The sequence below is a fragment of the Botryllus schlosseri genome, chromosome 2 (genome assembly GCF_051294905.1).
Source record: "Botryllus schlosseri isolate E-star chromosome 2, Bs_hap1, whole genome shotgun sequence".
Taxonomy (NCBI): Eukaryota; Metazoa; Chordata; class Ascidiacea; order Stolidobranchia; family Styelidae; genus Botryllus; species Botryllus schlosseri.
Genome location: NC_137237.1, coordinates 1,241,546 through 1,263,521, shown reverse-complemented (window position 1 = coordinate 1,263,521; position 21,976 = coordinate 1,241,546). Strand labels below are relative to the sequence as shown.

Sequence of the window (21,976 nt, the reverse complement as noted above, 5' to 3'; positions counted from 1 at the left end):
TGATGTTGTGAAAGGCAGGTATTATGGATGCTGTCATTTGGACGCCTGTATGTGACAAACTGATCCTTGAAGCAGTATTTGGTATTGTGATTGAATGGACCTGTTGGTTTTGTTCAGCTGAAATATGTCGGCGGCAGACTAGCTGGTTGCCCTTGTCTGGCTGTGATTCGAAGTATTGTATCTCCGAATATTCTTTCGCTACTGTTGGATATGAATAAGCAAAGATGTTTGGTCAAGCTTAAAATAAATATTACCCTTTAAAGCATTCTGTTGACACCTGAATTGGTTTACAAACAGTGGAATATTTTCCTTGCTAGGGAATACGTATAATCCGTTACATGTTTTCAAGTGTGAGGTCTTTTGTCCACATAGTCCAGTGTTCCGACTCTAGTCAAGTGATAGCGCAGGCTCAATGGCAGTTGATGTCATCTATGAAATAGATACCATACTGGCTCACAATGTTAGACCTAATAAAGCTAGTCCGAAATGTAATGGACTACTGGGTATTTCCATGTTTTCCTGGAGTGTGTCAAGGCTTGAGCAGGATTCATCTAGGATATCTGCTTAACTATGCTAAATTGCATGTCTCTTTGACCAGGTTTTCAGACTTGAAACATAAATGGATTGTAATAGGTTTTGAGATATTGTGTGGCTTGTCGCGTCTAAAGCTCATCGCTGATAATCGAATTTGTAAGGTTTTCCACAGATCTGGAAAAATATTTGATAATATTTTGCTGTGCTGATTATGACTGACAAGTTTTACACGGATGATGCCTTGTGTTTACCGAGATACATTTCTTGTTGACAAATGAGATTTTTACAGTGCATTTGAGACTTATAAATATAATGGCTCGAAAAATTTTCTACGACAAACAAACACGCCAAAACAGTCAGCCAGATTTGCAGAACTAGAAAAACTCCAGCTTTACCAAATTTGGTGAGAATTGAAGTTATAACTATACAGTTCGTTTTTTTCAAATAAAATTAGAATAACTGAATTTGCGAAAGCTTGGAAATTGAGTGAAGCTAGTTCATATCAAATCAGAGTTCATTGTTATAATCAAGAGAATGACGAAATGTTAGTGCAGCAGGCATGGCTCGTTTCGTACTATGCAGTTCTCTCCTGTAGCATTTTCAGAAAGCCAGAAATTAGATTAGAATTAGAATTGAAGCAAATAAAGAATTGACAAATTAGATTAGAATTATTGTTGTGCAAGTCTCCAGCTAGCCTCTTGATTATGGAGACTGCGAGTTCATGTCCTGTCCGTACCACCATAATCACCCAGCAACTTTCTATAGCAAATGTATCAAACTTACCGCGCCGGCGCGCAAACAAAATGAGTTCTTCTTGTACAGTGTAACATTATCCACATTCTCCTAGTTCTATTCAATCCTAAGTGATTCCGTTTTGATGTAACGCCTTCTTGTTTATAAAGCGTCGATGATATAATATCACATTGTGATGGTATCTTCCTGGTCGAGTATAGTTTGCTAGGACTACGATCAATTAGACTTCAAATATCGAGACAAGAAATTGCGTTTTCGTTACGAGAGTTCAGGTGGAAATCAGCCAGTAGCCAGATTGTTTGGCAAACTGTTATGATGTTATGTAGTTTTATTGTGAGACGTTTCTGTGCGCTCTTTTTTAAATTTTATCTGTTTCTGGTTTTCCGGGCACTGCTACAGGAGATCTGTGTCGTGCGAAACGAGCCAAGTTTGGTGTAGCGACATTTACCATTCTCGTGCTCGTGAGAATCGAGGATGGTTTGATATGGACGGATCTTGATATTTGATGTTTCTTTCTATTTCCGAAGTTCATTCAATTTCCAACTTTTTGCAAATTCCAATCCTAATTGAAAAAAAAAACGCGTAACTATAGTTCTAATCTGGTTCTAGTCTTCTGAAGTTGTGCAAATTGACCTTGAGTAGAGCTGGCCCGAAGACGGCAAATACTGAAACTAGTGAATCATCTGGCCTCTGGAACTTGACTGTAGCTGTTCTCCTCACGTTGCTCGCTTTGTTTTTGACGATTTTTAGACGTTATCATTTTGTCACAACATTCGCGCTGCTTTAAAAGTGCGATTTCAGGTGTCATTAAATCGTCTTGGTCTATATCGCTGGAGAAGACTAGGAAAACTAGGTAGTTCTAGTAGGCTAATTAGACTGATTGAAGCGGAATGCGGGTAATCCAATTCTAGTCTGTGAAATTGTTGGTTTTTACAAATCAGTAGAAGATTATAATTAGGTATCTAAGAATTGAAATTATAGCTGCAGTTGCTTCTTTTCCAAATTAGATTATATAATCAGAATTAATGAATACACGAAAACCTGGAAATGAGATAAGTCCAGTACCTACGAAGCATTCAATCCGGCCCGTGTGCCCCTCGCTGAACGCGCCCAACATTTTTCATCTCTCAATCATCTCGCCAGTGCTGTTTCAACATACGGTTCGCGGAGACCCGCGCACTTCTGAGCATGTCTTTAGACAGTTCATGTCGATTCTGAAAAGAGATGGCTCCTACCATAATATTTTGATAGGGAACTTGTAGTTTAATAGTACTGTGATAAATACGAACCGCGACACCAGTTGTGGTATAGGCAAGGATGGTGAAAAGGGCCGTTTTTCGAGCAGACAGTAAGCGCGGACTCAATAAGATGCGATAGGCGAATGCCGATGGACATTCAATTGCGCGCCGGCAGACTTCGAAAACTCCATAATTCCAGTTTACTAATTAGATTAATTAGCGGGAAATATCAGCAATCTAATTTGTGAAATGCTTGTATGCTGCCATTTCAATTTTGATCTAATTTCTGGTTTTTCTGAAAATACCGCAGGAGAGCTGTATTGCGAAACGAGACAAGCTTACTGTGCAGATATTTGATAATGATATGGTATGCTGCGATGGACGAATCGAGGTTTACAGCCTTCCATAGTGGAGAATAGTATGAAAATTATAATTCCCGTTGATAAATAAGCTCTCGATGGCAAGGAGCGTCTAATTTTAGTACCCGACCCTAATTATTACTCCTTGTTTGTAAAGTAACAGCAGGCTGCAAGTGATTTCGCTTGTACGCTCAACCCTGTGTTACTTCGTATTATTATCGAATCGTAAACCGTCATTTACCACGTCTTTTATGACGAATCCGCGCAATAAAAGGACAATATCAGACTGTCGTACGGACTACAGTTTACGACAGAATATTCACCGACTCGTTCGAACGAAATTGACCGAGCACGCCGTACCTGCTGCATTTTTGCGGGCGCGCGGAACGCTAATTTTTCATTCAGATAAGTTGGCGGCTCGCTGTGTCGTGACCGTGTTCCGTTTCAATTGCGTCCTATTGACGTCCAGCCTTGTGGAAAGCGTGGGCGCGTTTCTCGCGAATTTGGCTGTTCCGGCGTTTATTCGGATTACTTGTGCGTTAGGCGACGTCGGACTTTTAAACTTCGATTAGAATTAAATTACTGACTTCGCAAAAGATTGGAAATTTCGAATTAGCAAGACATACAACAGATATCAAGTACAGTTCATGTCAAATCGGAGTTGTAGCATTTGTAGGAAACCGGAAATTAGATTGGAATTGAACCGAGAGAATAGAAACACTTCATTGTTAATGTGCCTTTGGCTAGAGGCCATGTCTTTTGAATATCTGCCGGATATATCGGTTTTATCGGTATCGGCTGAAAATCCGATATCGGCGGGGTCTAAACCTGACCGCGCGCAAGCGATGGTGACAGATTTACTGTGTGAACACGGGATAGGATACATTTGAATAATATATTCATGTTTACGTATTCATATTCTCCGCTATAGTTGCTGGCGATTGCCCCTGACGAGTGTCAACCGAAAATACCCGGGTTTATATCAATAATAATATAGTTTTCAATAGTTTTGTACCTCCGTGAGTTTCTTCGGCAGGAATAGTCCCGGCAACGCGCATTCCACATATCGACGGACATGAAACGATTAATAATCTTAACGGGCCCTTGACGATTAACAAAGACTTCTTCAATTTGCGCCGGTAAAGGTTTCTTAGCAGCAAAGCATATTTTAGTTGTCGCGATACTTCAATAACGACAAGTTCCCGAGATACAAATTATGTTAACCCTTACTAACTCTCGCCAGAGCAATCGGACTTTTACCCCGTTAGCTTTCGGTATGGTACGCGCTGAGGGTACATTCGCAGGTGCGCCTCAGAAATAGGTTACGGTTCATGCATGATCGCACGGGCGCAGATGTCTTGATCGGATGTGAAGAGCAAAAAGTTGCGTTAATTTCGTAGAGCCCGTCGACCGTGGTAAGTGACGGCTATAATTTGGCGAGTGTTTTTTTTCATTTGTCGTAATTACACGTTGAGAAGTTCTTATTATTTCTGTAACTTTAACTGCGTTACGCGACTTTTGAAGCGTCAGTTTTGTGACTTTTGTCTTTTTTTGTTGGTCGCAATAACATGTCGAGAACTGGCTTATTATTTGTGTGCCTCGGGATTGAGGTAGGATAATGTTTAGCAGCGTTAAGTGACTTATGAATGTCAGTTTCGTGAGTTGGTCTTCTCTTGTCGCTTCCAGTGGTGATGATTGGGGCACTCACTATATAGTTTCAAGGCAAGGCTTCGAATATTAATTGAGCGACATTTCTGCGAAGCATTGATCGGCCATCTCGCCCTCGCAATCATCACAAAGCACTGCGAAATAGTCTGGGTCCAGAAATGATAAAGTCATTATCGCCGTCGTTTTCTCGCTATCTAAGCCATTCTCTTTATTTTTATTCGGCCAATTTTGTATCTGTAATTCGAGCGAAGAATTTCGTAATTTCACGATGCCGTGCGATTTCCCGTAAATTATTCGTTTTAATTGTTCCAATCTCCGGCGATTGCAGTCTTTGTGATCGCGTCCGAATTATTGTCGGTTTGTAGCAAGTTGAGACGGGAGTAAGGTTAAGCGAATTTGACATGTCGAAACGTGGAATCTTTCGATAAAACGCTTGGAAGTGGGATGCGTATTTAAAATAGTCGCAGTTTTGTGCGGTGTTGTCATCAGAACACAGTTGTGTATGTCTTTGGTTCAATTTCAAGGATCAATAAAAATGTAATCGTCAGTGATTGTCGCGAGATAGCGTAGCGGTATAATTCACGGCTTCAACACCAATGGGTTTTGGGTTCGAGTCCGACCGAGGTTGACTCCAGAATTCCTGCCCTAGTGTCGGGGGTTTATCTAGGCTCCTCCTCGCCATGTCATCTTGAAAAAGCCTAGAAGTGGGCCGTGCTACATGTCAGCAGTCACGGAATCAAAATTAAGGAATACCGCGTATCGGCCTGGTGTAACGACCGTTGCAGTCGTCAAACACCACGAATACCACAAACAACTAATCGTCCGTGGTCGTGGTTACTTTTCCGTGCAATCGTAATCGATACAATAATCCCTCCATGTCCGATCATCGGCGTTGTCTTTGTCTCTGTTATCGGCGTCAACCGTTCGTACGCACACGAAACGCAATTTCCGTGTAATCGGTACTTTGTAACTGCTAAGCAACGCTCGCTACGCGCGATGCACTTGCGCATTCTTTGCGATAATTGTTCTGCATTCGTGCAAATCGACATTTTCCGGTTTACAAGTTGCACAAGACTCGTGTTTTCAGGAAAAGCCGAAATTAGATTAAAATTAAAATGGGAGTATAGAAGCATTTCACAAATTCAGATTAGAATCGGATCTCCGGCGTTGCGCTCCAATTAGTTTAATCAGACAACTACAATTATCTAATTGTCCCAAGTCTGGTAGTCGTAGATAATAAGTGACGCGTATAGATTCGGCTCTGTCTGATAGCCCGATAAGGATCGATTACTGCGATAGCGGGATGATAATAATCGGTTGCAAACCGCTTGATTAACGATTGTGACGCAACAAACACGAGTCAGTCGCGTATTTTACCTGTCAAGTCTCTCGAACAGATGTCTGTGGAACGACGAAATCAATGCTCGCGATTGTCGATTGCGAAAACTGGGATATGTTTTGTAGCGCGCGTTTTGTTCTGAAGTCTGTATCGTAATTTCGGCCGGGTAGTAATTATACGAGGAGGTAGTGAGAGGGTGCCGAAATGACACGCTCCTCACCACTAATTGTTAATTTATCAACGAAAATTGTACTTTCGATATTGTTTTTCGCTGTGGAAGCTTTGAAACGTCCATGGGTCTATGGCAGCATACGAAACGCGCAGTGCAAAGCTGCGCACATTAGTGGAGATGAGATGTCTGTGAAGCAGCATTGTCACAAAGTGCGAGGAAATAGGCATGTTCGAAAAAATACAAAATACACATTTGAACTTACCCAATTTGTCATTATGTAGGATGAAAAATATGTAATTTATACAGTAGCGCGACATAATTTTCTATTCATACCAATTGCATCTCCCCACTACGTCACCAATTGTCAAGTTATTGACTCCCGACTCCGTAATTGTAGCGTACCGCGTCCCATTGAAGTGCGCGCGTTTCGTGGCCGATCCGTGCAATTATCGCTAAGCCTTGCCTTATTAGATGAAGATGTGGTATGAATAACATGAATTTTGTAATTATCGTGCCGCCCGAGTTATCTACAATTAGCTTTTTTAACCCGTGACAGCGGAGCGCGTCTCCATGGCGGCGATGAAGATTCTCTGGGCCGCCCGGAAGCTGTCATACTGTTAACTTTGTGTATAAGAAATGAAAAACGTGGTAGATATCATTACAGAGTATTCACGGCGCCAAGACGTAGCCTACTAGACTAACTTGATTCAGTACTAGCTGTTTCGGGCCGTGACAGATAGATAGCTAGCAACGGCCAGGCAAAGTGATTGATGTAGAATTGGCACTGATATTGTGTATATATTATCCGTGGTAGCTTGAAAGGTACATATACGAGCTTTCCGTGTTCGCCATACTGTCGTTTATCAATGATACTATATTTCTATACTGGAAGCCTAATACTCTATTCTGCCCAGCCCTTGTCGTGACCAGCGTGACTCCCCGGCTTGTCAATATCGTGAACTCAGTAATCGGGTTTTATCGCCGACGCAACCTAATTCTATGCAGCGCGATAGTTTTATAGAGATTCTGTGACAAGCGTTGGTCGGTATTTGCGGTGTGTTTGGTCGGCGGTTTATTTATTGCCGTGAAAGGAGGTTTTGCGATTTTTAAAAATTCCTCAGGTTACGTCACCAGCACTTTGTTTTTGAAAGCGAAAGCGGATGGTAACGTACTAATATGATGATGTCGTAACGGTATGAATGCGGTATGTTGAAATATGTGCCTTTTATGCGACCACAAAAACATAATGTCGGTTCTACATGGCATTAAAGATTATTTTGTATGTTTTCGACCATGCCTATTTCATTGCACTTTGTGACAGTGTTGTGGGTTGATCGCGGCTTCGCAGATATTTCATTTCCACTAACGTGCATAGCTTGCACTCCGTGTTTCGTATGCTGCGGCATGACCAATCGAGGTTTCTAGGCTTCCAAAGTGGAAGTAGCATCGAAACTATAATTGACGTTTATAAATTTACTCGTAGTGGCATGGAGCGTATCATTCCAGCACTCGAAAAACACTGTCCCCAACTACTCGAATTAGTATAAATAATAACTCGAACCATTGGTCCCAGCCCTAATCGAGAACTGTTATTGAAACGCGTTTATTACTTGATCAGAGCTTACCGTGCAGCGTGCGTGTCCCGCGCACAAGCTCATCTGTAAAAAAATATTGGCGGAAATGCTTCTTGTCGTTATTCGCTGGTTTCGTGCGCGATCCGAGCGATTTACAGTCGTGGCGGTAAGATGCGACAGGAAACTTTGATCGATCGGGTATCGCGCGTTTGGGCCGAATCGATCATTTCTCGTGACAAGCGGTTATCATACAGAGCAGTGCTACTCGGTCCAGTTGTAAAATTTTAAAATTTGCTTATCTCCGTTATAACTGTCATGAACTATATTTACAGTCATCCAAATGTAATACGGTATGACTATTTACAAAATCCGGTAAAGCAGTATTAGAAAAAGCAATAAGCGAAACGTATTTATTGTTCCGTTAGTCACAGATAGTTCGGGAATTGATATATATTTCTTGCTAGTTCTGTAAATCTTAGTTCTAAAGTGGTGAGAGCGAGTCAAAACAGTGGTCAACGTTTTCTCTCGCACAGATCTGAAATCATAATTGGAGAACGCTGACACTTGCCCAAATCAACGGTAATGAACATTTCTTTTCAAATGACCAAGCAAATATGGAGACAGATCAGGTCTGAATTCAGCACAGTAAAGGCCGCCAGTCCTGAAATAGAGGAGTGCGAAACGGCGAAAAGCACCAATTCTTTCGAGCGACGTAAATTCTTCAATACGCTAAGTTAATTGTAACAGACTTTGGATTCCGTGCGTTTTACGGCGTCTATCTGCCGATATTATTAGGCCAACGATGTGATTAAATATTGTTATCGTTTCAGCTTTTTCGGGTTAGATTAGAATCACTGAATTCGCAAAAACTTCAAATTTGAATTCCGCGTTGCAACCAAATACGACAAAAATCAAGCCCAGTTCATATCAGATCAGCGTTTATTCTGACAAGCACGAGAATGGCAAATGTGACGACGCGAATATTCAATTGTGACGTAACAGATGATTGGAATGTATGGCTCTTTGGCGGTTGAGATGGACAAAATAGGGCCAATATGGCTCTTCGGACAAAAAAGGTTCCCGACCACTGCTGTATGCGGAGCTTGTCGCGTTTCGCGCTATACAGAGACCATAAAAACATTTCAGAAATTAGATTTCCTGCATTTCGATATCTATATAGACGAATTTGAACGGAATCATCTCGTCGTCGAAGTCTGCTCCGTTCACCGACACGCCTACAAACACGGCGATGTTCGGCTGTAAAACTTGCCGAGAACTCCGCACATATCCATACCTAACTCCATACGCCTGCAAGTACCGCCGCCGTTCTTATTATAGTAGCCTGCATCAAATTGGTGACATGGTGACGATACGTGGCTGAAACTCGAGTCTTAGTTTTGATTGGTGTACGCTGCAAGTTTGCGTTGAAATCCGATACGCCACGACCACGGGTTGGACCACGCGCGCGCGTTTAGTAATTTCAAGTTTCCGTTGCCCCGAGTTTACGCCGCGAATCTGGCGCGTTGCTTCTCTGTTTGCCGAGACGCGGGCCGGCAGGATAAATATTTATCGCGACGCACCAAAGGCACGGCGCGTATTATTGATCTGTAGCGAGATATTTGGATTGTTGCCGAGAAATGCAAAACGTGACTCGCTACCCTACAGTTCAATCGGAATATCGCGTCGCTCGTTAAACTGCGTGCATCTGTGACACCTTTGATATTGACTGGCAGAGGTTGAAATCGTTCATATTATGTTGCGAGGCATCGCGAGGCGGTCGTTCTCCGGCACAGTTGGATGATTTAGGAAGTTTTCAGCTTTTCAAAATTTGGTTAGAGTTTCTCAATTGGCAAAAACTTGTTAATTGATTTCGAATCAGAATTAGTAAGAAATAAGATAAATCTGAAGTTCAGTTCATATCGAATCACAGTTCACTCTCGTAAACATGATAACGGCTAATGTCTGTACGCCAAGATTGGCTTGTTCCGTCCAGTTTCCCTGTAGTATTTTCAGAGAAACCGGAAATGAGATTATAATTGCTAAATCGGCGAAAACTAGGCAAATGAATTAAATTCAAGTTCAGTTCATATTCAATCAAAGCTCATTTACATAAGCACAAGAGTGGCAAATGTCTGTACATTAGTACACCAAGGTTGGCTCGTTCTGCACTATACAGTTCTTCTGTTGCATTTTCAAGAAAACAAGAAATTAGATTTGAATTGTAACTAAAACTAGAGCATAATAGCATATCACATGGCAGATTACAATTTGATTACCTACATTTCCCTCTACTTGTCCAAGTGTGCTGTGGAGAGGCTGATTTTACTTACAACTCGAAAAATCCCTCATTACCATGTTGAACATGACAGGATGCAGCCAATCATGTAGCGGCCGAGCGTTATGAAATGATTGCGTCGAATATAACCTATTGACGTTGCTGTACGCAGAGCCATAATTGACAGGAAGATGTTTGAATTTCATGTCGAACTCGCAGATAGCTGGTTGGAAGAGGGTAATTTGGCGATGTCTTCCATTGTCGGGACACAGTCGTTGCTAGTAGTCGATATACAAATGAATGCTATATTCATATTGAAATGTAACTGAATATTTCGGGGTATTCGTCAGCAACTAGCACAGGTGCGCAAAGCAGTCATCGTTGGTACTAAGTAGAAGTAGAAGTGTCATTGTAACTGTTTAGAGTAGAAGTAGCAAGTGAGTAAAAAAGTAATTTTTCCAGGCCTAGTTTCGCTTAGAAAACTGAGAACTTGAGTAGAACTTGAGTTCTGAAACATAACCACTTGAGGAAGTACTCTAAGTAAGGACGGGCGCATTTATTCGAGTCTAGTAGTAAAGTAAGAGATAAGTTTTTCGAGTAATGAAATTTTTATACCCCTTGCCACTACGAGCTAATTTAACGATCAGAATTAGAGTTTTGGTACTATTTTCCACAGCGAAAAGCTGTAAACCTCGATCGCTCGTATTACAGCATGCGAAAAATGCAGCATAAATCTATGCACGTTAGTGAAATGGACATATTTCTGAAGTTGTGACACAGCATTGTCATAAAATGCAACGAAATAGGTATGGTCGAAAGATACCAAATTATCGCTGATGTGACATAAAACTGGCATTATTTTCTTTGTGGTCGCATGAAAGTCACATATTTGAACTTTCCGCATCATTCATACTTTTGTGAGGTGTTAATGAGTGATACTCAAATATTCTACTCGACTTGAAGCCAGAATCAAATCACCCAAGTACTCGACTTTGACCAGTGACCACTAGGGGTCTTCAAAAATGACTTTTTGAGTCAAGTCGTACTCGCTACTTGATAAAATTGTTAGGTTACCTAATTTAAGCCTACACACCAAATTTGGTTCAATTCCAACCAGTGGAAGCGGAGTTATTGCTGTCGAAAAATTTGGATTTGAATAAAAATGTATTTACAGTGGGCACCACTATAATAAATAATTAAAAAATTGGTCACCGTAAATACTACTTTATTCATAATTCAGATTTCTCGACGGCAATAACTCCGCTTCCACTGGTTGGAATTGAACCAAAGAAATATTGTGTTATTAATTTATATATAATAAATAGAAACTTTCTTCTCCTGTAGCAATGCAGCTAATGGTTGGAATTGAACCAAATTTGATGTGTAGGCTTCAATTAGGTAACCAAACAACTTCCGTAAACCGGGGTAACATTGGACAATTCTCAACAATTCCGCTTTGTATCTTGGGAATGCTAGGGTGTGGGGGAGGCAAGTTTTGTGTTTTTTTGGAGTCATGGAGCAAAGATTAGAATCAACTAATCCAAAATCTTCATGGTCATAAATAAGTACCTTATTTTTGTAAATTATCCGTGTCCAAAGTTACCCGTGCATGTGGGGTAACTTTGGACAATGTAGTTTTTTGTATGCCTTTACCCTCTATTGTTTATGAAACCTCGTAAATGAGGCTGATTTGGTAAGAGTTGATGAGAGCAGTGACTAAAACTGAAACAAAATAGTATATGTCTGGCCTATTGCATGATTTTTACCTAATCCCCCCCCCCAAAAAAATAGGTAGTTTATGAAGGCTAATGCCCCCTTATTCATCCCTTTACTCAATTTTCCCTTATGCCTTCACTAATTGGGACTTATAATAACGTATGGTGACAATGGGGTATCCCACTGGCAGTGTCAGCAATCAACAGCAAACATTAAGTATGTTAGCGTGATTTATTGGCGATTTCGAATATATAACTGTTCTAGAAAAGATATATTTTTCCTTTCCTATGTCCTCTGATGGATATATTTGTCGTAATTTACGATATCCCATATTCAGCAGGCGCATCTTTAGGAGTTTGTGATAAGTTTTTCAAGTAGCTTACACCCGATTACAATCTCTCAGCTCATTGCCTACCCATTTTTTCATATTTTGGCAAACTCTTAATTTATTAACCTTCTCATTCCATTTTAAGAAGCCATCAGGCCGGTCATAAGGAATATAGTTGACGATACCCTTTGACACAGATGAAGCAGCCACTTTCCAGAGCTCTAAATATCACATTTTTCACTGTCCAAAGTTGCCCCGTTCTGATAAAATTTGACGGGGTAACTTTGGACATCACATTTTCTTGTATTGATCTAAGTGTGAGCCCACTGAGATTTTGGCCATGGATTAAGACTACTTGAGGTATCTGCTGCCAAGTTTTGAATCTGTGAATCACATGCTATCTATGTTTGGCTGTAAGAAGTTTATTGGCCATCAATTTTGACAAAATTGACCCCCTCCATTAATTTATCGATGTTGGGTCAAGTTTATCTGGTAGTGAAATGAACCCACCTTTTATAGAGACTACTTGTAGTACTGTTGCCTCATGAAAAAGAATTGGACATCCAGCGGCAACCCTTTTTCATCAATAACCATTTAAATCTTTTACTGCTTAGTGTCCAAAGTTACCCTTAAGTCCAAAGTTACCCCGGTTTACGGTGTATCAAGTAGCCAGTACGATTTGAGAAAAAAGTCACCCCTGACCAGTGTCGGCCGAAAATATTTGTGTTTACTTCAATATGAATATATTATTTAATCCCATACTGAAGCTCGGTACCTCCAAGAGTATTTACAAGTGGATATTAAACTAAACATTGTTTTGCTTCATTTCCAGACTAACTATAATCGTATTTTTACCGGTGTTGCAATTTTTCCAAACGCTAGATACTTAATGACCTCAGCTCCCCGAAAATCAGATTAGACCGCTTCAAGCCGGGTGTTAACCCTTTTCTGTGAGTCTGTCGGAGTTAAACGGCACCCTGAATCATCTGGGCCCGTCGCCGATGTCCGTGGTGTTTCTGCCCCTGCAGGGCACCACGGCAACACCCGGGGCTCCACAGTTGATGACAGTACCGCAAGTAATGCCTGGTTCTTGTGCCCCGCTATCCTTGACCACCTCGATTGCACCAATGCAACAGCACGCTATCTATGAGACTACGATGGTTGGCACCAAGGTGAGTGTGAGCCAGGGTGTCAATCTTACATATTGTTTTGACTCAAGTTCAGTTGTTTTCAACTCACCACCGAGTCTTGGTGTTTAGACTTGAGTAAGAGTCTGAGTCATAGTACTTGGTACTTGGCCTTGAGTCTGACTTTTATAGTTTTAACTCTAGTCAAGTCGAGTAATTTTCAATTCACCACCAAGTACACTCCGAGTCATAGTGTTCACTGTTCAGTCTCGAGTTCAAGTCATGTTTGACTCACTTTTTTTACAGCTCTGCCTGGGTGATATCGAATGCTTTGTAGGCTCGAGCCTCAACAGTCACACAATATACTAATTTTTCTTCAGGGCTGTCTTAATTGAGTCATATGACTTGGTCGAGTGGTGCGCAATGACTCGAGTCAATACACAAAGTGACTCGAGTCGGGTATTTTTCCACATTGAAGAAATTGACTCGTGTCATTGCAACACTTTCGTTCGATGCTTGTGGGAAACGTTTTGTTGAAATATTTGCTGGTGCATCGCGATAATCGGCTGTTGCTTTCATTTCAGAGAAACAGCGACGATGTGGCGCATCTATTTGCTGGTTCGCTTGATAACGGAGCTAAAAAGGTGAGTTCCATTTTTTGCGGTCCGATCTGACACCGTGAGCTAAAAGTGGGTCCGTGGACACTGGTATGGCTAATCAACATTTCAACATGTTGGTTAAAGTTGGGGTTTGACTTACGGACTTATTTTTGGTTAGTTAGATTCAGAGTTACGAAGTCGTGTTACATCTTATATCAGCATGCGACACTTATTAGGGTGTTCAAAAATGACTTTTTTCCTCAAATTGTACTGGCTAATTGATAAAATTGTCTGTCTCTGTGTCTTGAATTTGGTATTTGTCACGCCAGATGAGAACGGAACCGGCCAGTCTCGGCCCCGTCTCGAAAGTGGTTCATTTGCGGAATTTACCCGCCGACGTCACCGATTCCGAGGTTATCCAGCTGGGAATGAATTACGGGAAAGTGACCAACGTACTCATGCTTAAGGTACAGTAGATTTCAATATTTTCTTACTTTTTTGCGGTTTTATCACTCGTTATTCTTTTAAAACTATTTGAAAGCTTTACAAGCCTTCAATTAATTTTTCCAACAAAATCGTTATGTGCTGCGTTAAAAATCATCAATTCTGCTTGTGCTAGAATTGTAATTGACGGCATTACTTGAGAATTAGAAATCACTTTTGATATCAACAATTGTATGCAAATGTTCTTTTCAATTCACTTCTGGATGCTGACGATTACCATTTACGAGTGTCAGCCGGAAATATTTGGGTTTATTTCAATATCAATATAAATTTCAATTGTATACGGTACTGAAGTTCTGTACATCCAAAAGTGTCTTTGGACACTTTCGTTTTGGTACTAAGGATAGACCACCTCTGTTCGTAGGCCCAAATATATTATATAACTATGGACATGGTGATCACAGAGAAGTTTGCAACGGGTCTATTTAGGGTAAAAATCAAGCGTTTCTGGAGATGGAAGACGAAGACACTGCCCAGAGAATGGTGACGAGTTGCGCTGTATCCCCGCCTGCGGTCCGGCAGAGAACGGTCTACGTACAATACTCGAATCACAAGGAGCTCAAGACTGACAGCTCGCCGAACCAACTGGTAAATTCCGTCTTCATGTATAGTGGTAGCGACTTGGCCACCGTAAGTAGAGATGTGGAATCAATTCTCAAACTGAATCCGAAGCTCTAAACATGATTAGGTTATGATGATTGTAACGGAAGCACTGACTTTTTCACTTTGAACTTCGAGTAGTTTTTGTTGAAAGTCCGTTTACTTTCACGAGTGAAATTGTTATGAAAAGTGTGTGAAACAGCCCCCTGTATCATGTCGTCATGGTAAAGGAATATGTTTTTGAAGATTGCACCTTGCACCTATTTGTATTGTCGTTAATCATTTCGTGTTAGTTGTACGATATATATCTTGCATTTCTCGGATTTATTGCGACCCCTCAACCAACTTTCTTTTTGGGAATACTCTCCTGCTTTTCAGACCTTTCTGTTTCTAGTTCCGCCTGTTGCAGTTTTGATATTTCTACTTGTGGTTTGAGTAGATGTATGCAAATTTACTTCTTCTATTTTAGTAGTAATGCTGACCACTTTTATCGCCTCCAAAGACTATAGTAATTTCATTTTTACCTATTTGGAAATCGCTTTCTACTTCTGCTTGAGTGAAAATTAACTGTTCTATTTATACTTTGGTACCAACGATGGCTGCTTTGACAGCCTCTGATGATAATTATGATATTATGTAGCTGTTATTTAGCTTGTCCACTTTTCAGAGCTTTCAATGTCTAATGCCACTCGATTTAGATTTGACACATTTTAGAGATCGTTACTTCTGTATGAGTAACAACGCTGACTGCTTTGGCCACCCCTCGCTACATCTCGCCCCCTATCACAAATGCCTGAATGTTACGCTTCCATTTCTTCTGGTCACAGAAAGCGCAGGCCGTGTTGCAAGCTCTGCAGCAGACCGAGGGCGGAACCAATCACGTGCTGCGAGTGGTTATCGAAAACATGATCTACCCTGTCACTTTGGACGTGCTCAATACGATATTCTCAAAGTTTGGAGTCGTGCTGAAGATCATAACGTTCACGAAAAACAGTGAGTGTTGCAGACTTCTACTGCTGGGTTTCCAGATTGCGCAACCAGAACTGGAACTAGAACTACTCGAAAAAGAGTAGTTAGTTGAACACTAACTAGATTGTGGTAGTTTGTAATGCACAAGACTGTTATTGCGACCGCATTTGCTTTACAGATCAATTCCAAGCTTTGATTCAAATGGGAGACGCCGTACAGTCTCAGACCGCTAAATTGGTGAGGAAAATTCTTTAATCCCTCCCTACATATATGAAACTCAGTCGGTCTGTGACTCTATTGCAATTCGTTTCAGTCTTTGGACGGGCAAAACATCTACAACGCGTGCTGTACACTGCGAGTGGAATACAGCAAAATGACTGCACTTAACGTAAAGTACAACAACGACAAAAGCAGAGACTACACCAGGTCGGATCTGCCGGCTGGGGACGGGCCGGACGCGCTGCAAACTGTTTTGGGTAGGTCACCAGCGATTTGGGCCGCTGTATTCTGAGTTTAGTTGGATGTGTTTGATAGTGACAAAATGAATTCCCTACCCAACAGCTAGCTCGTCTGCGTTGATGCCAAATCCGTACCAGCAACAATTCACAGCTTCCGGTCTGACCGCGGCACTGCAATCTGGAACCGCGGCTCAATATCTGCAGGGCGCCTTGCAAAATCCAAGTGAGTTTGTGCTTTTTGTTCAAGGATGGTTGAAGAATTTCAGCTTTTTCAAATGAGATTGGAATTAGGTTCATAGTGAATCTTTTCAAAATTAGATTAAAATTGGAATTACAGCTAGGCCTACACGTTATTTCCAAATTTGATCAAGATTAGAATTTGAATTATTCACGCACGATTTTTTTTTAATTCGATTAGAATTAGGATTATGGGTACGCGATTTTTTCAAAATTAGATCAAGATTAGAATCATAGCTACGAAATTTTTGCAAATCATGTTAAGATCAGAATTGAAGCAGCAAAATTTTGCCAAAATTATATTAGAATTAAAACTACCAAATCTAATTTCTGGTTTTCCTGAAAATGCAACAGGGTAATGGTATAGTACGAATTGAGCCAAGCTCTGTGTGGGGGCATTTGCCATTCTCGTACCATTTCTTTCCGATTCGTCATTCAATTCAATTTCCAAGTTTTTGAGAATTCAGTTATTCTAATTCTAGTCTAGTTCTAGTTTTGCAACCGTGGTTTGGGTATGTATTGAAATTTGGTATGATTTCATAAGAATGAATGCTATGAAATGGCACCATTGCGGATAGAGGTGTTTCCTACTCCGGCAAATACCTTTACAGATCTTGGAGGCGCTCTGACAAACACCGCCATTGCGGCTCAGCTTGCGGCAATGACTGGTCTCCAGCAAAATACAGTTTTGCACGTTTCCAATCTGAACCAAGATGTAAGTATCATTTTGCAGATTTCATTCTATACTTCATAGGTTGATATGAAGAAATCAGACATGAACCAAACCAGCGGCCCCCTATTTTTCTCCTTTTTGAAAAAATTCAACGTTATTTTACTTCAAAAACTGATTTATACAGTATCCGGTAGTTAGAATGGTAGAATTATATAAATGCAACACAAGATAAACATGATGGTACATTAATTAGTTATTGCGTATTCAGCTTATGTGATGGTTTAACTTGCTTTTGCTCTGAGAATGTCTTAATGGCTGGTTTGGGGATGGAGGAAAGAAAGCGAAGTAGCGAAGTAGCTTACTGCTGTACTAGTATATTTATCAAATTTTAATTTATTTTCAATTTGTTATAGCGGAGCGGAGATTATAAACTTGGGATTGCATACTAGTATCTGAACTTCCACAGTCATGGCTGCAATTATTTCAATCTCAGTTTGATTGCTTACTATATAACCGTGTATCGTTGGAGAATGTTAACGTATTTCGAAAACTTCCATAAATTCGATTCGATACTGTAAGACCTCTCAATTCATGATGAAGAACCTTTGTGATTCAGTTGCTTGTAGTCTGGATTTGCGGAAATATGAGAGAATTTCTGATAGACATCTGTTCTGTTGCGATATCTTGGAAGCAAATGAAGACATTTTTATTTACTTGAAGCGACTCTGGTAGGCACAGAACTTTTTCACAGTCGAATTGTATATTTATTTTGAAATAAACCAAAATATCTCCGGCTGACACTCGACAGAGGTAATTGTCAGCAATTAGAAGAGAATTGAACAAAACATTGTGTAGACTATCTACAATCCGATTTAGTGATACAATTGTTGATACGGTATGCAAAGTACTGTTAAAGTATTTTTTTCAATTCTCTATTAGTTGCTCACGATTAAGTCTGACGAGTGTCAGCTGAAAATATCCGGGTTTATTTCAATATGATTATATTATTCGTTGAAGTTCTGAGCCTATAAAAGTCTCTACCTATTAATTGTTATCGCTATCTCGAAACGAGACAAATGCTTAACCGGCGCACGCTAGGCCCTATTTGATTTTATGCCGAAAATTAATGAAATGTTGATTTTTTGTTTCTCCTCGTCGATTTTCACTTCTTCAAATCGCTGAAATCTGGAATCCTGCTGACTCATCCTGACTCAAAAATCTTCCACTACTTTTGACAGATGGTCACACCTCAAGCGCTCTTTATACTGTTTGGTACGTGGATGACGCTTTCTTGTCTCTTTTGTGACTCTCTCGTTTATCTTCGACTTCTCAACGCGCAATTTCTTTCAGCATACCGTTGTGACGTGGTGCCGCATTGTGATCAGGGTTGGGCACAATGATTCGAGTACTGAAATGATATGCTCCTTGCCACTCATAGTTAATATATCAACGAATATGATAGTTTCGATGCTATTTTCCACTGTGAAGGCCTTGAAACCTCGATTGTTTGTATCGCAGTACATAAATATGTAGTACAAAGTACTAGAAAGGACAAATCTTTGGCATAGTGGTCAACCCACGGCATTGTCTTGTCGTAAAGTGCAATGAAATTGGTGTGGTCGATGAAAATACAAAATTATCCTTATATTTACCTGTCAAAAAGGTGCATATTTGAAGTTTGAAATATTCTTCCTTATTGTTACGATGTCAGAATGATTGATGCTCAACTCGAATCGTTCGGTACTCGATATTGCCAAGCCCTGGTACTGAGAAGCGCCAGTCAAGACTGACCCCCTTTGCAAACCTTAACGTCTGTATACCCGAATTATCATGAATTTGTGACAGATTGGTGGAATCCCATCCTCTCCAGATCGTTAACGATAATTATCTTGCTAACGTTTTTCTCTGCCGATATTTCACTTTGTCATCTCAACTGACTATTTTCGGTCCGTCTCAGTCATGGAGTGCTTTTCCTCACACTACTTAGTCAAGTAGCTATATTTTCAGACTACTGGTCAACTGGTACAGTTTCAGACAAAACTGCTTACTAGACGTCCCCACGACCGAATCTGCTCTATGCAGCTACTAAACCGAGTATTTTAAGACCTGTCGTTTTCTACTTGCACTTTATGAAGTTTTGACGTGCATTTGAAATCGCTACTTCTTGTAATTCAGCGGAAATTTGCAGTACCGCATCTACATTTTGGATTATCAAGGCTGACTGCTTTAGGCCGCCTCTGATCCTTACTAACACGACTGTTTCTTACTTCGGTCTTGATGATTGTGTTGCTAGATTTTATCTGACTAGGAACATTGCCAGGAATAGCTTTGTGTCCGATTCGTCAACTTTCTCGATACTTTTTCAATTCTGTCGCTTCTACTTTTGGCGAATGCATGTTCGCGACACCATTGTCACTGTGGCATGGATGATGGAATGCTAATAATACTCTACCTGTTGCAAAGGGGTGTATGGCGACTGCATCAGGGTGAAGATACTTTACCAAAAGAAGGACAGCGCTCTCGTACAGATGAACGATGCCACTCAGGCGCAACTGGGTAAGTTCGGGGGAAATAGATTACGTTTATGTTCCGTAAAACTGAATGTGTCTGTGACGCAATTCCAGCTCTACGTCATTTGAACGGTTTGAAGTTGTTCGGGAAGCAGATGCACGTCGTGTTATCGAAGCACAGTCAAGTGCAGATGCCGAGAGAGGGCCAGGAAGCTGCGAATCTGACACAGGTAAGGAACGGTGTTTGGAAAAAGCATCTAATGCTAACTATTTCCAATTGAATAATATGCGGACATTGAAATATACCAAATATTTTGGGCCGATACTTTTAAGGGATAATCCTGTTTACCTGAAAAATGATCGGTACGACAGATTTCGTGTTGGCGGGAGAGGCCGCTCACACTCTCATTTGGGTGCCGAGGAGTCGACTTCTATCAAAATTCGACAACCAAGTCTGCGCCTACAAAAAGAGTTTTTGTGCCATCTAGAAAATAGTTCAAGCGCTCTCTTCGCTCTGATTATTAGAAATATCATGCCGGTGACGTCGTATTTTGTGATACGATTGTTGATATACGATGTCCTTTCCAATTCTCTACTAGTTGCTGACTATTAACCCTTGCGAGTTTTAACCGAAAATATTCGGATTTATTTCAGTACGATTATACTATTCAATTGTATATTGAAGTTCTGTACCTCATAGAGTCTCTCGACATGCTAATTATTTTTGCAGGATTACACAAATTCGTCGCTGCATCGCTTCAAGAAGCCCGGGTCTAAGAATTTCCAGAATATCTACCCCCCTTCTCAAGTTCTGCATCTCTCGAACATTCCGTGAGTATCCGATCGTTAATTTTCTGTTAAAATTAATCTCTGTATCGATTACACCCTTGTCTCGTGTGTTCCAGAAACGAAATCACAGAGGATTTCCTGAAGGACGAATTCTCCAAGTACGGAAACGTGAAAGGCTTCAAATTTTTCCAGTAAGATAAACAAGATTTTAGCGTTTTGCACGAACTTGATTTCTGTAATATTACTGCATTTGTAGGAAAGATCGTCGAATGGCCTTGATTCAGATGACGTCCGTCGAAGAAGCCGTTGAAGCGCTGGTGGTGAGCGAATTGAACTAGAATTACTAGAAGATTTTCAGTTTCTCCATATTTGATTAGAATTAGATATCTAAGGCCTCGCTGGACCTAACTTTCAATTACTTATTCGTCCTAATACACGAGACTTGGTTTGGGTCATGCGCAATGACTCGAGTACAAGTCGAGTCAATACACAAACAGTCTCGAGTCGAATCATTTTCCAATTTTAAGAAAATGACATTACAGCCCTGGGAATTTCTATTTTATTACTTATGATCTCTTAATAACGTTATTATGTCGATGTAGCAGTAAGTTAACTTTACCAGGGATTTAAAAAACATTAATTTTCAGAATCTCCACAACTTCAAGCTGAGCGACTCCAATCATTTGCGGGTTTCCTTCTCAAAAGCTCAAGTCTAAAAGACAGCGCTTTTTGAAGCTCGACACGATTCATCTTCTGTTATTGTCGACTTTTCTTGACGGACCAAAAAGCGTGATCCAACGCTTCATTTTGCCATTGTGCTTTTCTTATGTCTACGTATTCGCCATTCCTATTTTTTTTTTCGAACGTAAGTTTTAATGTTGCTGCATTCCGCCAACGTTATCATTCCTTTGAACGCCAGTACCGGATTTTGAGTCTGAATCATTTTTGCCAAGGTTTTGACACGTTTTCGGAACATACTCCTTGTTCTGGCATGAGAAGTGATTACGGCTGGGCAAAAATTTCATCAAACTATCAATCGCTACCCCAGAAAACTTGAAAATCAGCCAATTCTTGATTTTTTGAAAAGCGTCCCACATTAATGCAGCTCTATTACTGTCAAAAAGGAACGTTTTTTCTCGCATATTGTACAATGAGAATATTCTCTCTCCATGTATTCCTTTAGATCAGTATAAAAGTAGCTTCCTGAACCGAAGGATTGTCTGCAAATGTTCGGCTCACAGGTTACAACATGTCAGCTTTGGTAATCGAAAATGTGTTCTGATGCTCCTAGTTAGAAACTGGATTTTGCGAACTAATCTTGAGAATGTATAATTCATTTGTGCAAATACCTATTTGATTTTAATCGTTTGCATTTCATGGTGATTCCAACTCTGTTCTGAGGTGAAAATTTCATTTTGACCTGAAATGTTGCGACCACAACGATAACCGTTACGATTTTGTATATTTGGTCGCTATTCTGCGATGTCTCAACGATTTGCTGGTGTACTGTCACATTCTGATGCGCGGTTTATAAACAACGGTTATGTTGTGCGA

The 21,976-nt window shown here is 40.6% G+C and overlaps 1 protein-coding gene across 3 annotated transcripts in view; it reads left to right on the top strand.

Moving 5' to 3' along the window:
• The window catches only part of LOC145432876 (polypyrimidine tract-binding protein 1-like), a 28,163-nt gene extending 6,187 nt beyond the window's left edge, over nucleotides 1–21,976 (top strand). For 2 of the 3 annotated variants that reach the window (XM_080309702.1, XM_080309703.1), the window contains exons 3-17: nucleotides 13,668–13,727; nucleotides 14,012–14,149; nucleotides 14,616–14,774; nucleotides 15,614–15,779; nucleotides 15,934–15,992; nucleotides 16,069–16,231; nucleotides 16,317–16,436; nucleotides 17,062–17,165; nucleotides 18,362–18,395; nucleotides 19,587–19,679; nucleotides 19,748–19,863; nucleotides 20,364–20,464; nucleotides 20,539–20,613; nucleotides 20,679–20,742; nucleotides 21,070–21,976. In XM_080309702.1, coding sequence (XP_080165828.1) covers nucleotides 13,668–13,727; nucleotides 14,012–14,149; nucleotides 14,616–14,774; nucleotides 15,614–15,779; nucleotides 15,934–15,992; nucleotides 16,069–16,231; nucleotides 16,317–16,436; nucleotides 17,062–17,165; nucleotides 18,362–18,395; nucleotides 19,587–19,679; nucleotides 19,748–19,863; nucleotides 20,364–20,464; nucleotides 20,539–20,613; nucleotides 20,679–20,742; nucleotides 21,070–21,138 — 1,521 coding nt within the window. In that variant the 3' untranslated portion in view covers nucleotides 21,139–21,976. Of the gene's footprint in view, nucleotides 1–12,679; nucleotides 13,129–13,667; nucleotides 13,728–14,011; nucleotides 14,150–14,615; nucleotides 14,775–15,613; nucleotides 15,780–15,933; nucleotides 15,993–16,068; nucleotides 16,232–16,316; nucleotides 16,437–17,061; nucleotides 17,166–18,361; nucleotides 18,396–19,586; nucleotides 19,680–19,747; nucleotides 19,864–20,363; nucleotides 20,465–20,538; nucleotides 20,614–20,678; nucleotides 20,743–21,069 lie in introns of those variants that run through there. The other variant, XM_080309701.1, reaches the window with a different exon arrangement.